Source organism: Macrosteles quadrilineatus, unplaced genomic scaffold, assembly GCF_028750875.1.
Source record: "Macrosteles quadrilineatus isolate MER2022 unplaced genomic scaffold, UCM_ALF_1.0 Scaffold_3__2_contigs__length_128488019, whole genome shotgun sequence".
NCBI lineage: Eukaryota > Metazoa > Arthropoda > Insecta > Hemiptera > Cicadellidae > Macrosteles > Macrosteles quadrilineatus.
The window spans coordinates 49,636,025-49,650,885 of NW_026542596.1; the positions used below are offsets into that span (position 1 = coordinate 49,636,025).

At 36.3% G+C, this 14,861-nt stretch overlaps 1 protein-coding gene across 2 annotated transcripts; it reads right to left on the reverse strand.

Annotated features, from left to right (window-relative positions):
- Positions 1-5,329: 5,329 nt before the first annotated feature.
- LOC128991028 (mitochondrial 2-oxoglutarate/malate carrier protein-like) lies at positions 5,330-14,658 on the reverse strand. 2 transcript variants are annotated; one of them, XM_054413737.1, is made up of 6 exons: positions 14,404-14,658; positions 12,764-13,000; positions 11,795-11,879; positions 9,739-9,952; positions 6,970-7,069; positions 5,330-6,320 (listed from the first exon to the last, which is right to left on the reverse strand). In XM_054413737.1, the coding sequence occupies exons 1-6, from the start codon at positions 14,475-14,477 to the stop codon at positions 6,095-6,097; spliced, it is 936 nt and encodes a 311-aa protein (XP_054269712.1). In that variant the 5' UTR covers positions 14,478-14,658; the 3' UTR covers positions 5,330-6,094. The 2 variants fall into 2 exon arrangements, with proteins under 2 accessions (XP_054269712.1, XP_054269713.1); XM_054413738.1 differs by lacking the exon at positions 14,404-14,658 and adding an exon at positions 13,810-13,890.
- Between the last annotated feature and the right edge of the window lie 203 nt (positions 14,659-14,861).

A 14,861-nucleotide genomic window follows, 5' to 3' on the forward strand; every position in this document is an offset into this window, starting at 1 on the left:
AAGGCCCCGTCCTACTCCTAGCTGGACGACAAGATGGACAGATACAAACACATGGTAAGTAATAGGAGTGTCCTAGCTGAGAAGCAAGAGTGGCGTCACGCTTGTTGGTTGCGCTACAAGCGCTTCAAGATACAAACGTGTTTGGTATTGGTAGCGCTACACCGGCGACGTCACAAAGCGGCATCTACCAAAGCTGCCTCAGCCGGTGGCGTGTCTTGTGCTTGTCGCAGTTGTCGCTCCGCCCAGTGTGGACACACATTTTGTCGCCAACAGTAGCGACCGTCAGTCACATCGGTCGTGTAGCTCTTGCCGTCCAGCTAGGACGGGGCCTAATTCATGGAGCTGCTACAATGTTCATGTTTACACTTATAACTGTGACAATAAGACCATAATGAAGCCAATGCCTTGTATTAGAGGGGCTATGGGGCTGTCTCAAGTTTTGTTGAGGCAAGCTGCCTAACTAACCCTTGGCATGCCCTGCCATTGTTCTCTTCTACTCGTAAGTGGTGTTTACACTTATAACTGTGACAATAAGACCATAATGAAGCCAATGCCTTGTATTAGAGGGGCTATGGCTAAATACAATTTTAAAGTATGTTTGTTTTTATCAAATTAGTTGTGTGATTGTCTTGCTGGTATTATAAATGTGAAAGTTTGTTTGTTTGAAGTTCAATCACGCATTATCTACTAGTCGGATTTGGCTGAAATTTGGCATTATGATAGTTCATATTCCCTCCCGGTTAACATATTAGCCTATCCTTATCTCTTATCCCAAAAATCCTTTCAGGCTCCTCCCCTGTGGCTCTGGAATTTCCCATGTTAACCTTATGAGTATTCATATTAAAAAGATTTAAAGGATGTTAACAGCTATTTTAACTAGACAAGTTGGCTCTATGATATTTTAAATAGCATTAAAAAGTTATAAGGTCTAACAACAGGGTGCAGCACTATTATTTTTTTCCATTTATGACAACAGCTAATTTGAACTAGCAGCAGCAACAAAAAGTTGTAATATACAATGAGAACTGTCAAAGTAGGACTATTTAGAGTTATGTTTAAATTTAATAATTGGCGAGAAGCATTCAACAGAGATGTTTCCGATTCTTGGTGTGTGTTTGGAAACTATGCAATGGAATACCATGCAACAATAGACTATAGACAACACAAATTATGAAAAATATATCAAATGGACAGAGAGTGTATACACTGCTGCGCAGTAAAATGGAAAAAGATGAGCCTGCTTGAATGTGTTGTTCTGGTAGAAAAGTTTCCTGACCTGTATTAGTAGAGCCGATACAGCTATCGGCTTGAACTAAAGGCCCTAAAAGAAAAACAGAATAATATGGAGTCAAAAATGAAGAAATTAGAAGATAAAATAACAGTAGAAGATTCCCAGCAACTAATAACTGAGAAAAAGGAGACTCCTTGCAAGCCAATTAACACACCAAGACGAGTTTCATATAATAAAAACAAATTGGCAACTACTAAGAAAACCCATTTCAGTGTTTCCTTGCAAATAGCAAAAAGCAAGTTGAGGAAAGAAGCACCAGAACACCAAAGTCAACCACAACAAACACAAAATCAAAATATTAAAAAACCCAAGGCCATCAAAATTCCAATAGGAGTTTGCTCTACTTTCAAGGGCACTATATCTCCCCCAAACAAATCAACTAAACCAAAGAACACAGGGAAACCCCCGATCACCGCCAAGCTTCTTAAGCCGGGAGAGACCATTGAAGACTTCTTTTGGAAAAATATAGACCTATATAAAAAGAATATTCTGTCACACACCAAGCGACTAAACATGACCGAGATGAACTGCCTCTCTTCTCAAGGAGAACAGAAACATGAGCAGCTGCAAGAACCCAATTCAAGTCAACAATCTAATCACTCTACAGTTCCCCATACTATAACCCCTTTTTTAGAAACAAACAGCCTGAAAAAAGCAAAAGAAAAATCTGCAAATCTCCAAATAATTCTTGTGTAGCAATAATGCACCAAAATATTAGAGGACTTGCTACAAAGACGAACAGACTTCACCATATTCTCAATGACACAAAACCAAGCATTCTAGTCTTGACTGAACACGGACTGAAAAAAAACAGAGCTAGAAGCTACAAAAATTCCCGGCTACTCTTTAATTACCCACTTTAGTAGAGAAGAACATAAACTTGGAGGTGTTGCAATATATTCCAAGGAATCCCTTGCTGATACAGTATCAGCTATTAACATATCAAACACATGCCAGGAGTTAATTTTCGAAGCAGCAATGATTCGCATGCAGACAACAAAGAAAAAGGATATCTACATTCTGGGAATCTATAGACCACCAATCGAAAATGCAAGAATTGCCCTTGACCTCCTATCAGACACGCTAGAACTACAAGAAGTACACAAGAAAAACCTAATACTTATCGGTGACATAAATATCGACAGGCTCACCCAAGATTCCAAAAACACCATGCTGGAAGAAGAGTTAACCACACAAAACATCTGGAGATTTCCTCTAGAGGCCACCAGAATAACCCATGACACAGCCACTTCAATAGACTGTATATGCTCAAACATACCATGTGCGTATATTACTGGACAAGTTGTGCATACTGGTCTATCTGACCACACTGCGCAGCTGTGCCTGCTGAAAACACACCAAGAAGACACTTCCCAAAGATTTGTAATGAAAAGAAGCCTAAATAACACAAACCTAAACAATCTGAAGGCCCACCTCCATCTACAAAATTGGGAACATGTTTACTCTTCACCCAATCTTGAAACCTCCTACAACAAATTTCATAATATTCTTCAAACAGCACTGGATTATACATGCCCATTAAAGAAAACTAAAACTATTAAAAACAAAAAACATATGAAGTACTACGATCCTGAAGCAAAATACCTTAAAGAGAACTTTTTGAAAGCTCTGCAAAAGTTTGAGTTAACGAACAGAAATGAAGACAAATTAGAAATGATTAATAGAAAAAGGATATACGACATGAAACTAAGAAACCTAAAAATGTCCTCAACAGCTAGTTTTCATAGAACAAGCTGACAACAAACCAAAAGCACTATGGCAAGTTATAAACAAGGAAAGGAAAGGAAAATGTGAAGAGAAAACCCTTGCAGAATTAGAAATAAATGGCAAACTCACAAACAACACAAAAGAAATGGCCGAACACTTCAACACATTCTTCTCAAATATAGCAGAAAATACCCTTGACCAAAACAGAGCAATCGTTATAGACCCTGAAACAGTGCTGAGTGGAGAGGAACCAGTCTGCCCAATACACCTTACCCTAACTTCAACATCCTATAAAGAAGTTAAAACGATAATAAACTCCCTAAAAGCCAAAACATCAAGTGGAATAGATGAGTTTTCCTCTAAGATGATAAAGCACTGCTCTCAAGAACTCATCTCTCCTCTGGTTTATCTTATAAATAAACCATTTAAAGAAGGCAAATTCCCATCCGCCATAAAAGTCAGTAAAATATACCCCAAACATAAAAAAGGACCAACTGAAAATGCTCAAAACTACAGGCCCATTTCTCTCATCTCCAGTTTCTCTAAAATCATAGAAAAAATTGCTCTGGCTAGATTAATGGCACATCTTAATCATAACAAACTCTTAACTGACAACCAACATGGCTTTCGGAAGAATAAATCTACATCCTCAGCTATAACAGCACTAATTGAGTACGTCCTAGACCAGATAGAAAACGAACAATACATTTCCGCCATCTTCCTTGATTACAGTAAGGCTTTTGACTGCCTGGGCCACGACCTGATATGCAAGAAACTTGAAAGACTCGGTATAAGAAACTCTGCGCTAGAATGGTTCAAAAGCTACCTAAAGGGACGTTCACAAGTCGTGGAACTGAAAAACTCATCAAAAGAAGTCACAGAAAGTTTCAAATCTTCAAAAAGCAAGCTGACAAGAGGAGTTCCACAAGGCTCTGTATTAGGCCCGATTCTATTCATCTTATTGACTAATGACTTCCCCAAACAAATTGAGAGTGAAAATGCTGTTGCAATCATGTATGCAGATGACACAGCCATTTTGATCAAGGACAACACAGCCCAAAGCCTTTACCTTAATTCAAAATCGATCTTAAATAAAGCTATCCTCTACTCAAAGAACAATGACTTAGCATTAAACCCCACAAAAACTACAACTCTGAATTTCAGTAAGAAAAAAGACATAGTCCCTCAATTAGAGGATGTAACAATAGAAAACTACACAAAATTTCTCGGTGTTATCCTTGATAACAAACTAACATGGAAAGAGCACATCAACCACCTAAGCAAAAAAATCAGTACTGGAATACATGTCGTCAGAAGGATAAACTACATAGGCGGACTCTCTGTGGCCAAAACAGCTTACTTCGCACTGGTAGAGTCGCATCTTAGATATGGCTTGACAGTGTGGGGAGGAACTTCAACAAAAAATATGAATCGAATTCTTGTCCTTCAAAAGAAAGCCATAAGAGCCCTCGCCAACCTTGTACCACCACAGACTTGCAGACTAGCATTCGTAAACCTAGGAATCCTCACAGTGGTGTCTCTCTACATACTTGAAACCATTAAGTATGTGAATGAAATAAACCCCCCAAGAAACCAAGACCTGCACCACTACAACACCCGTCATGGCTCCAAATTTGCACTACCAGTTCACCGAACAACTCTTTGGGAGAAAAAACCTTCCTACACCGGCTGCAAGCTGAGGAACCATCTACCTGACTACCTGAGAGACATGACTGGCAACAAGCTACACCAGGAGCTGAAGAAGTGGCTAATTGCAAGACCCTTCTACTCAATAAAGGAATTTTATGAAAATTAACATGTACAATTCACTATTGTATTGACACTATTGTAATTCTTGACGAATTAACAATAAAGAATATTGTATTGTATTGTATTGTATTGTAAAGAACTATACTTGGATAAGCTGAATAATGCGCAGCTGCTGAACTATACTTGGATGCGCAGTTTCGGCATTTTCAGTTTCAAGATTTAATATTGTAAGATTGTTTTGTCAAAAATAAACAAATGGTTTTAATTTAATTTTTAACTGTAATTAAATCGCTGTAGAATCTTTTATCGTAAAATGATTTTTTAAACTGCCCGTGACGCAATAAATAATGATAATATATTATTTTTTTATCGTTGGCGAAGCCACTATATGGATAATTATTGTAATGATTGTAATACTCTGTTTATTTCTTATCCTATAGGCCTATAATATTTATGGGTATACCATTGCAGGCGAAGCCGCTGGTACAGGCTAGTAAAAAGACTAATTTTGAAATTTGGGTTGGTCAATAAAATCAAATGTTCCATGTAACTTTTATTTACAACAAATACAAACAAACTTCAGTTACATTATTAATACAAATACACTAAGCCTAAGGTGATTTTAAATGCAGCAAATAATCTAATGTGTTAAAAATACTATTTGGTACACTCACCGTAGAACCATTTGAAGAAAATTTGATTGATCCTTTTCTTTGTTTATAAATAAAACAATAAATTACATTGATGACAGTTGACCTTCCATGTTGTGTTAGAATTGGCACTTCTTTTCAGTCTGGTAGCCTACATTAATCAAATAAGCTAAGCTCAACAGCTATTGTCTAGTTATAGTTGAAATTTTTACAAAAACACCAATCTGTATTTTGAAATAATTAACTCTTTAAAAACAAACTGTGACAATGTCAGGTTATATTATTTCACTATTCAACTGTACAAAAAAGAAAGTTTCTTTGTTGTTATAAGAAAGGTGTTGATGGAACGTAAATAATAAACAAGGTAGGTACAGTTGTAAATAGGTTTTAGTCAATTTTTTTCAATATCACAGCTAAAATATCAACATCAATATTCAAAAAAATAAGTCTATTAGTATATTAAAAATAGTTATAGGCCTACTTATGAAAAACTTTGATCAAGTTCTAAAATTTATCACAAAGGACACTTGATTTTACTAAAAAACTATAGATAAACTGTATTTTCACACAGTAAAAATCTCTCAATAAATAAGTTTTTACTTTGGCATCACTACACCATACGAACTATCAGTTATGCAGGTATTGAAACCTTGAATTACAATCCATAGGATTCCTTATTTTTCAGAATGTAAACAGAGTAAATGTAGGTTATTTGTTCTGTAAATACTAATAGTAAGGTGGTCTGGGGTCCCATTCTCAAGTAGTATGGTAAGAATCCCTTCCACAAGCCTTTGACGCCTTCAGTGCGCACAGTTTTGGTCCACACGTCAAAGATGCCCGAGTACTGCGGTTTACCATCCACGGAGAACATTGTCTGGATCCTATGAAAAGTTAATTTTACTAGAACTCATTTCTTTGTTGCATTAATAACCAGTGGATCTCTGTTCAATAATTAACTTCGGAAGTGAATGAATCACACTAAATACATTTATTTACTTCTTTTAGAGATCTGTAAAAAGGCGTGTGAAAATGAATACTGGTTAAACAGAGGATACCCAGATACATAATAGTTATAGCTCGTCAACTGTAATATGAAAAACCACACAGTTGAAGCATAGAAAATTAAAGGTTTAGACATGCTTACACATGCTCTTATCATGGCTTGAGAAAAATTTTGAATTAGGATTCTTGTTAATTTACAAATCATCAAAAATTCCTCGATTTATAATACAAAGACGAAATTGTTTTGTTAAAAAAACTAATTCACAGAAACAGCAATATCCTATTTAATATTTTCCCTTATCAATGATCAATCAATACTCTAGTTTTAAGTACAGGGTAGGAATACTAGTCCTCTTTCAGTATGAACAAAAAATAATTTTAATTTTAGAAGATTTTGTAGATGCATAACATCTACTGTTTTTCAAATGTGTCTGGGTATTTGTAAAGTTCAAATTTTTTTATCAACTTTTAAATAGAATGTAAATTTATGCAACCTATCATAGAATCAGACTAAAAAGATTGTTTTACCTTGTTTTGGCTACATCCACTGGGTTTGAGCAAATGGTATAGGTCAATCCAGCCACCAAACTACAGCCAAAGTGGCACAAGGGTCCATCGTTCATAATACCTGTAAAAATTATAATTAATCTCTTGTTTGCTGATTTCACAGTGATACAAAAATCCCTTTTACCATAGCCAGCCTATTTTAGCAGAGAGATGGAGCATATAAAATTACCATCTTCCATATTTAAATACTTTCCTATAGTGACACTGGTCAATAAATTGAATATCATACAAAACTTTGACCAACAGCCATACAAGCGATGATACCGGTAACTCAATAAATAAGCTAAACTCATCAATGTTTTCAGAAAATAACAACATTACAAGCTCTGCATCTTTGTTTGTAAGAAAAGGCCATTGATTTCCAAATGGCACATCATTCCTCGAAATCACATTACTGTATTGTAAAAGTAATAGAAACCCTTTTTCGTCTAGAAACAATGGCTATGTTCTAGGTATATACTGAAAATCTGGCCATGTCTAATATACTGTCTCAAGTTTTGTTGAGGCAAGCTGCCTAACTAACCCTTGGCATGCCCTGCCATTGTTCTCTTCTACTCGTAAGTGGTGTTTACACTGTCGTGGGGCCACGGCTAAAGTCAGGCATGTAGGTGAGAAATTTTCTCACTTTCTTGAGAAGCGTGGCCACGCCTCGTGTAAACAGTAGAGACGTGGGAGCAACAGACGTGGCAACCCAATACGCCTGTTCCCCACGCCCTTTGGAACTAACCAAACCGTGTTTGGTTGCTATGCCTGTTGCAGGCGTGGCTAGACGTGGTAAATCAAGGAGTCTTCCGTCTCGTCGTTGTGTGTACTACGAGTTTTAATTACTATTGTTCTTTAAAGTCAGTGTTTGTCGTCTTAGTTTTTAAGTACCATGGCGAAAGAAAACAAAATTATTTATAACATTGACACAAGTCGAATCAATTGAATCGGTGAAAACATAGCAATATTTAAAATTAACGGAAGATCAAACAATTCAAATGCTTGAACTGTATCAAAGTGAGCCTTGTTTATTTGATATAAATATGGAAAGCTAACAGCCTGGTTTCTTTCTTCTAATAACACTGAAATGCCGTGCTATTTATTCAGCTAAAATAACACTCATTGTAGCACAACCTTCAATAGTTAATCTTTTGGCACAATCCATAACCCACCCGTAAATAAAAATGAACGTACGCCTTTAATGAACGCTTCTACCAGAAAACTGTTTACACTATACAGCTGCTTGTAGCCGTGGGACGGTACCGTGGCGCCACGGCATTTGCGTACGGCTGTCCATTGGCGTGGCTAACATGCCTGTTACGGACGTGGTAATACGGCAGTGTAAACACCGCTTTACAGTTAAGGAAGTTTGTCTTGGTATAACTTGAGACAGGCTATACTATCTATGTATTAATTACGCAAGACGATTCTTTGCGTTAAAATTGTGGGCGACTGGGAAGGCGTAGAACGACAGGAGAGGGTTCAAATTAATGTTCTCGATCCCGTGACGGCGGGAAAAATAGTGAAATTCCCCAAATAGGTGTTAATCCGTTGGCAAATATATAAATAAATAAATACACAGGCCACAAAACAAGTAATATGTAACACTAACAACGTAAAGCTTTAAAAACTCACTATGGTTTGCTCAAAAAATCTTTCACTTGATGTGGTGCAGTACCAAAGTTGTTAATCTCCATTGGTTTTAATTTTTTTTTTTTTTTTTTAATAAAAGTTATTTCCCATTAATAGCATTATTTGTAAGCAACTTTTAATGTTAACATATTAATGACAGTTTGAAGAAACCACCTTTATCCAAAGAAAGGTTTATTATTTAAAAGATTGCGTAATCTCTAAACGATAATTGGTACATTTATCTAGCAAACATTCGGAGGAAATGTGACAAAAAATGCACAAATCTGGGGTTTTGGACGTTTGTAGTTTTACTTCCTAAGTACAGATATCGTTGTCGAAATGTAAGTAAGTCCAAAAACAAAAGTGACATATTGGATAAGCGAGTTTAGCTACATCTGTAAGTTAAACCTCTGTTACGATCACAGCGAAATCAGAAAGATCTTCCAAGATTAAGATCGCAGCAACATCCACAATCACCCATTGCAGTTGTGATTTTTTACTTTGCACTTTACACAAATGTCCTTGAAGCGCCGTCAATGAGTGGAAACCATTTTTGTAAGCTATTGTTACGATGATTTTAAAAATGTAAGTTTCCCAGCACTAATACAACACTGATTCACGGCAGGGGTGCCCGCTCCTATGGTGGAATGATGCAGAGTGTGTCATAAAAATATTTTTTTGGGGGGGATTTTTGGGTTGGTTTTAAAAGGTTATTGGGGGGGGAAGAGATATATAGTATGAATTGAGTGTGATGAACTAAAACAATTTATGCTATTCTGTATCATTTGCAGGCCTTCTATTCTGTTTTGAATTTACTGGTATGGAGCGTTAAAAGTAAACTATTTATTACACGTAGTGTAGTTAATTAATTCTACTGTATTAGTTTCGTCCTTCCTCAGTCCTTGCGGCTCACGCGCGACGGACGCAAATACTGTAGTTTGTTGTTGCACAAACACCAGCGTTTTGCATTCTTTCTGTGAAGCAGGTACTGTATAGTGGCCGGTGGCCTATACGGTAACAATGTTCCTATAAGCCACTAGAATATACTATATCTTTAATACTATCTAGCTTTATAATACTATTTAGATACAAATTCCTACGACAATTTATACCCACCATTACTGATGAGATAGTGTTTAGTCCTAGAGTATGTGACTAGTTGTGTTATTGAGCTGAGGATCGCTCTCACAGTCGCTGGGAGAAGACCTCTCCACAGAGTAAAGAAACCCTCTTCACGGACAATACGAGTGATTGCGTTACCGACGTGTCTGTAGTTACGACGCTGGTCTTCAGGCAGACGACCGTCACTCATCATGCGGACCAAGGCTACCTATAATCATTCAGAGAGTGAGGATCACAACTTACAACCAACTAAAAATTAAGTCAGTCAGTACTTTGGTAACTGTAGCACTATTGACATCAACAAAAGTAGACAAGAGCTATATGTTTTTGTCTACACACCAGTCACAATTGTTGTGTTAGAACTCAAATGCCATTAAGGGAAACCGTCCAGATTCAAATTTTTTTTGGATATGGCAAGAATCAGATGCACTCTCCCACTGAAGTGCAAGACGCTAACTTATTGGTCAGCAACACACCCTATTTAAAAAGGCCAATAAATCAAATACGCCTAGCATGATTCCTTTTTAATCTATAACAATTATTCCAAAAATAAGTTAAATTAACAACTCTGTACATCTTAGTTGGGAAGCTACCTCACTCACCATTGAAAAGAATGGTGATATTTTTATTTAATTGATACTTTTTTATTGTGAATGAAACATTTTTGTCAAAAAGTTACTTTGAAGCATTGGTTTACGCTGAATTCTTTGCTCAAATTTTATGTTTTGTATAATAATTTTCATTGAAATGGCGACCATACAAAGTAGGTATTTTAAGCCAAGTACGAATGGAGATGAGTGTTGGATGAGTGGTGCGATCTTGTAGTTAATTAGAAAATAGTCAAGTGGTCTCTCTTCTGAATTAACCAAAAGACTTTTGGCAGACTTTTGATATTAAAATATGTTAGTAATAATAACAACAGCACACAAAATCTACAGAACTTTTGATACCAAAACTAGGTAATGCACACAAGGCAAATGCTAAGGTGTTATAGGCTACATCAAAATCACTAAGGCCTAGCTTTTATACACTGTGGCGCGCTGCATACCGCTGCATTCGACGGCGGGTGTCGCATGTTTGTGCGACAGCCATTATTGGTGGGGGTGTAAGGGCTACCAGCTTAGGAATTTCTATTCACCACTAGTGTTGATTTATAGAGAGTGAGAGATAGCTGGGCTTCTTGATCCAGGTGTTTTGGCCTATATGTTGTTAAAACTAAAGACAAAGAGACGTCGGAAATGACACTGGTCTGTTCATTCCATCAACCAGGCAAGATCCGCAAAGGTGCTTTTAAAAACCTTCCTTTGACATCCCTGAGCTTGTAGTCCTATGATGAACAATCCCACAAAGTGGGTCTAGATTTGATTTTGTATTAACTGTTCAATATTGACATCAGTCAGTTGAGATTCTGACATTTTACATATACACATAAGTTGTAAACTGATGCACAGGAAAGAAAAACCAAAGCACCTACCACGCCGGCAACAGAAAATGAAATGGAGGGAGGCAAGACAGTACTGTGTTGGGCTGAGTTTGTTTTGATCAGTTGACAGCACATGAGAACGCCGCTGCAGTATGTCAAAGAGTATAAAAACTACCATATAGCGCAATGCGCCTAGATCCCTTAAATTTCTGCGGCTCTTAGGTGGACCTAGCCAACCGCAACAACATGCAGCGGCTGCCGCAGGGTATAAAATCTCCAATTTAACTCAATGCACTTACAGGGCCGCAGGCCACATCGGCGTGCCTCAGAGTATAAAAGGGGCCTTATGGTTCACGCTTAAGTAGTAAATAAATTTATCACAAAAGCTACATTTGGACAAACATAAAGAAAGATGTCTATTAGTTCTGAAGTGGACTTTTCCAGCAAAATATTTTAGTCAGGGCATGACTAATTTCTTATTCACAACTTTCACTCTAATCTTCATAAAAAATATTAGTAGGTACCATAACATGATGCACATATAAAACATGTTAGGCCTAAGCTGTTATTACAAAAGTAGTATAACCTCTTCTACAACAGAAGCGTTTAGACGAAATTTGATCTTACGTCAGACGGTGCACCAACCATAGCAGCCGTCACACCTGATGTCAGGCCTGACAATATCTGGGACGTAAATGTTCCAAACCCTGCCCTACAGAATCAAACATCTTTTATTCATTTTATGTTTTTCACTTTTTCCCAGAACAATTACTACAGGTAGGCTACGTTTTTAAAAACTAAGGATTATTTCTTTGCATAACTAGATAATAATTAAATTGGTCTAAAATTTTATTGTAAATTTTACTTAATTTTCATTACAGTAGAGCCTCAACTATACGACCTTCAGTGTTATCTGACAGTTCCTGCAGATAATTGAGTACCATAAAATCCTGTGCCAATTTGATGTAGCAAGACTGTACATCGTAGGTGATACCGGGACAATCATTGTTGCCACCCCTATCAGTAGGCTACTCAGAAGATACCAGTCAGGCTTTAGACACCAGGACTTCTTTATTGTTTTAGTGTGCTGTATATCACACAAAAGTTCAACTCTTTAAGCCTGCATACCAAACTTGTCTCATACCAGTATTAGATACCGTACAAATCACAAATATTAGAACAAAAACGGTATGGATCATAAAAATAAACAAATGTGAAGGAATATAGATCGTAAATAAAAACAAATATATCGTAAAAATCAATAATAATTGATGTTCCCTTTAACAGGAAAGTACGGTACCAAAACTAAGTAAACAGCTAAATGTAAGACATGTGATTAAAGCAGTGAATAAGCATTGGCGGGATTCCATGTTTTAGCTTATACATTTAACAATTTTACCATGTTTACAAAATTATTTTCTGTATCCAATAGTCAATGGTACTACCTTGCCGTGGATGGTTTGGATCGTTTAGGCCTAACCCAGGCTTTACTTATAGTGAGTTACAAAAACAGCTGTTATAATTCAATATATTTAACTTATTGCACTGACGTAGAAGTCATTTCAGCAAATAATAGATTTAACTTAGGCTACTTACCCAGTTAACAGTTCCACCCCACTCTGATACATTCCCACTCTCACAGTCGTGTATGTAGCTTGACGACATATGTTTGCGGACAACCCTTGGTACAGACCTTTAGGTCCTTCATTGGACAATATATTTCTAAACGCTTGAAACGTGTTAGAATGATCACTCTTCCTTCCTCCTTCTCCACTCAGCTGCATTCGGTTCTTTAAAACATCCAGCGGATGTATGACTATTGTAGCGGAGACTCTAAAATTTAGTAATAAGTATTCAACTAAAGCAAGTAAGTTACTATATTGCTTTCAGCCTAGTCTAATTATTGTAAGAGTAATTAAAACTTACTGACTTTGAATAAGGAAGCTTATGGTTCAGTGCAGTTCATCCATAACTTAATTTTACATTTAATTGATATTTATAACTTAATTCAATGCAGTCTGGATTTGAAAATGTTTGGATGACAGATTTTAAGAAGATGCATTTAAAAAAATGCATTGATCTGTAATTTTTAGAGGCTACATAAAATTATCAAGAAAAAACAAAGGTGTTACCTAGGCTATGGGTGAGCCCAATCATAAGTAGGATTTAAGTCTTAACTCTTAATAAGTAGGCTACGCCTTAGAACTTAAATCTAACAAACCAAAATTGATAAATTGAATGAAATAATTGATATATAGGCCTAGGCCTATCAAAAATATTATTTTTTCATTTGGTATTTTGGAGTTCTGCTTATGAAAGTCTACCCATTCAATTACATTGAGATATACCGTAGGTAACTTATGCCTAATCAGAATAGAGAACTGGAGCACAATGTACTTGTCCGTTACCGTAGGTACGCTGTAAAACCAATAAATTCTTAAACTCTGTCATATCTTATTTGCAGAGGATACCAGTCTGGCGAACGGACTTGGATTAGGCGTCCGACAGTTACTGTCATAACCTAACCTAACTAAAATAACCAAACTTTCTTATGATGAAAAAATCGAATGAAGGTTAATTCTGTTCATAAAATAAAATTATAAGTTAAGTGTATATGCCTCAAATTCTAACAAAAGATGTACCTGTTGGAAATCGAGTTATTTTTTATAGTAGAGATTTAAGATTGGTCAACATCAAATATAATTATTTGTTAGGTTTTGTTTTTAACCAACAGATGTTTTATTTTAATTTATTTAAACAATTGAGAAGAGTTGTAGTAAGAATTTAAAGTGATGAAGAACAGAACAATACAGAGCTCTGGACAATACAAGACAACAACAATACAACAATACAACAAGACAACAAGAACAATACAAGAGGTCTGGGTCCTAAATTTTTACCCAGGGCTGTTTGTTATCATTCACTTGTATGCCTAGCTAACTTATGTTTATCAAATAAAATAGAATAAAAAAGATTATGTGCCCGTACACGGAAGTAAAGTAAGCCCATTTTGTAAAAGAAATAGGCCTAACACAGTGATCATAAAATAATAAGGCTAACTTAGTTTTTTTTTTATTAAAAAAACTGCAAGTAGAAATCTAAAAATTACATCATATCCCAGTGTAGACATTTTAAATAATTACCAATATTTAAAGTAACGGGCCCTAAAATAGGTAGCCTTCAACACAAAAGCCAAACACAACAAATAACTTAGGCCTAGTTATGGATATTCTTACCCAGCCATGCCGGAAATAATAAACCTCATATAAACCGGGATAGGTCTATCGCCTTCTTTTCGTTGTTTGGACATCTCTGAAATCGTTAAATATTGACGTTTTTCGACCCAATTCCTCAAAATGCATAACCAATTTGGTAAAAGCAAAAACAACACACCAGTAGGCCTAACTAGGGTTTAATACATGCCATTCATGCTAATCATTTACTAGTACTAGTACTACGTTACGTTACGTTTACGGTTACGACAAACTGAACTGAACTGAAACTGAAAACTGAACTGATTGTACTGAAACTGATCAGATCATCCCATCAGTCACCGAGTCAAGTCACCCCACTAGTCCAGCAGAATTGACCCGAACCTGGTTTTGTCCTATTAAGTTTTTTTTATTGTTGATATGTGATATCTAGGGTAAGTAGACCCTAAAACCACCGGGTACTTTTTTGGTACCCTTGGGCA

What these genes read in the sequence shown, in the direction of transcription:
- LOC128991028 (XM_054413737.1), bottom strand. Translation starts at nt 14,477, where the DNA reads ATGTCCAAACAACGAAAAGAAGGCGATAGACCTATCCCGGTTTATATG. An exon ending in GGGGTGGAACTGTTAACTGG is followed by an intron (nt 11,880 to 12,763) that starts GTAAGTAGCCTA and finishes TTGATTCTGTAG; the next exon opens with GGCAGGGTTTGGAACATTTA. An exon ending in ACACTATCTCATCAGTAATG is followed by an intron (nt 7,070 to 9,738) that starts GTGGGTATAAAT and finishes TAATTTTTACAG; the next exon opens with GTATTATGAACGATGGACCC.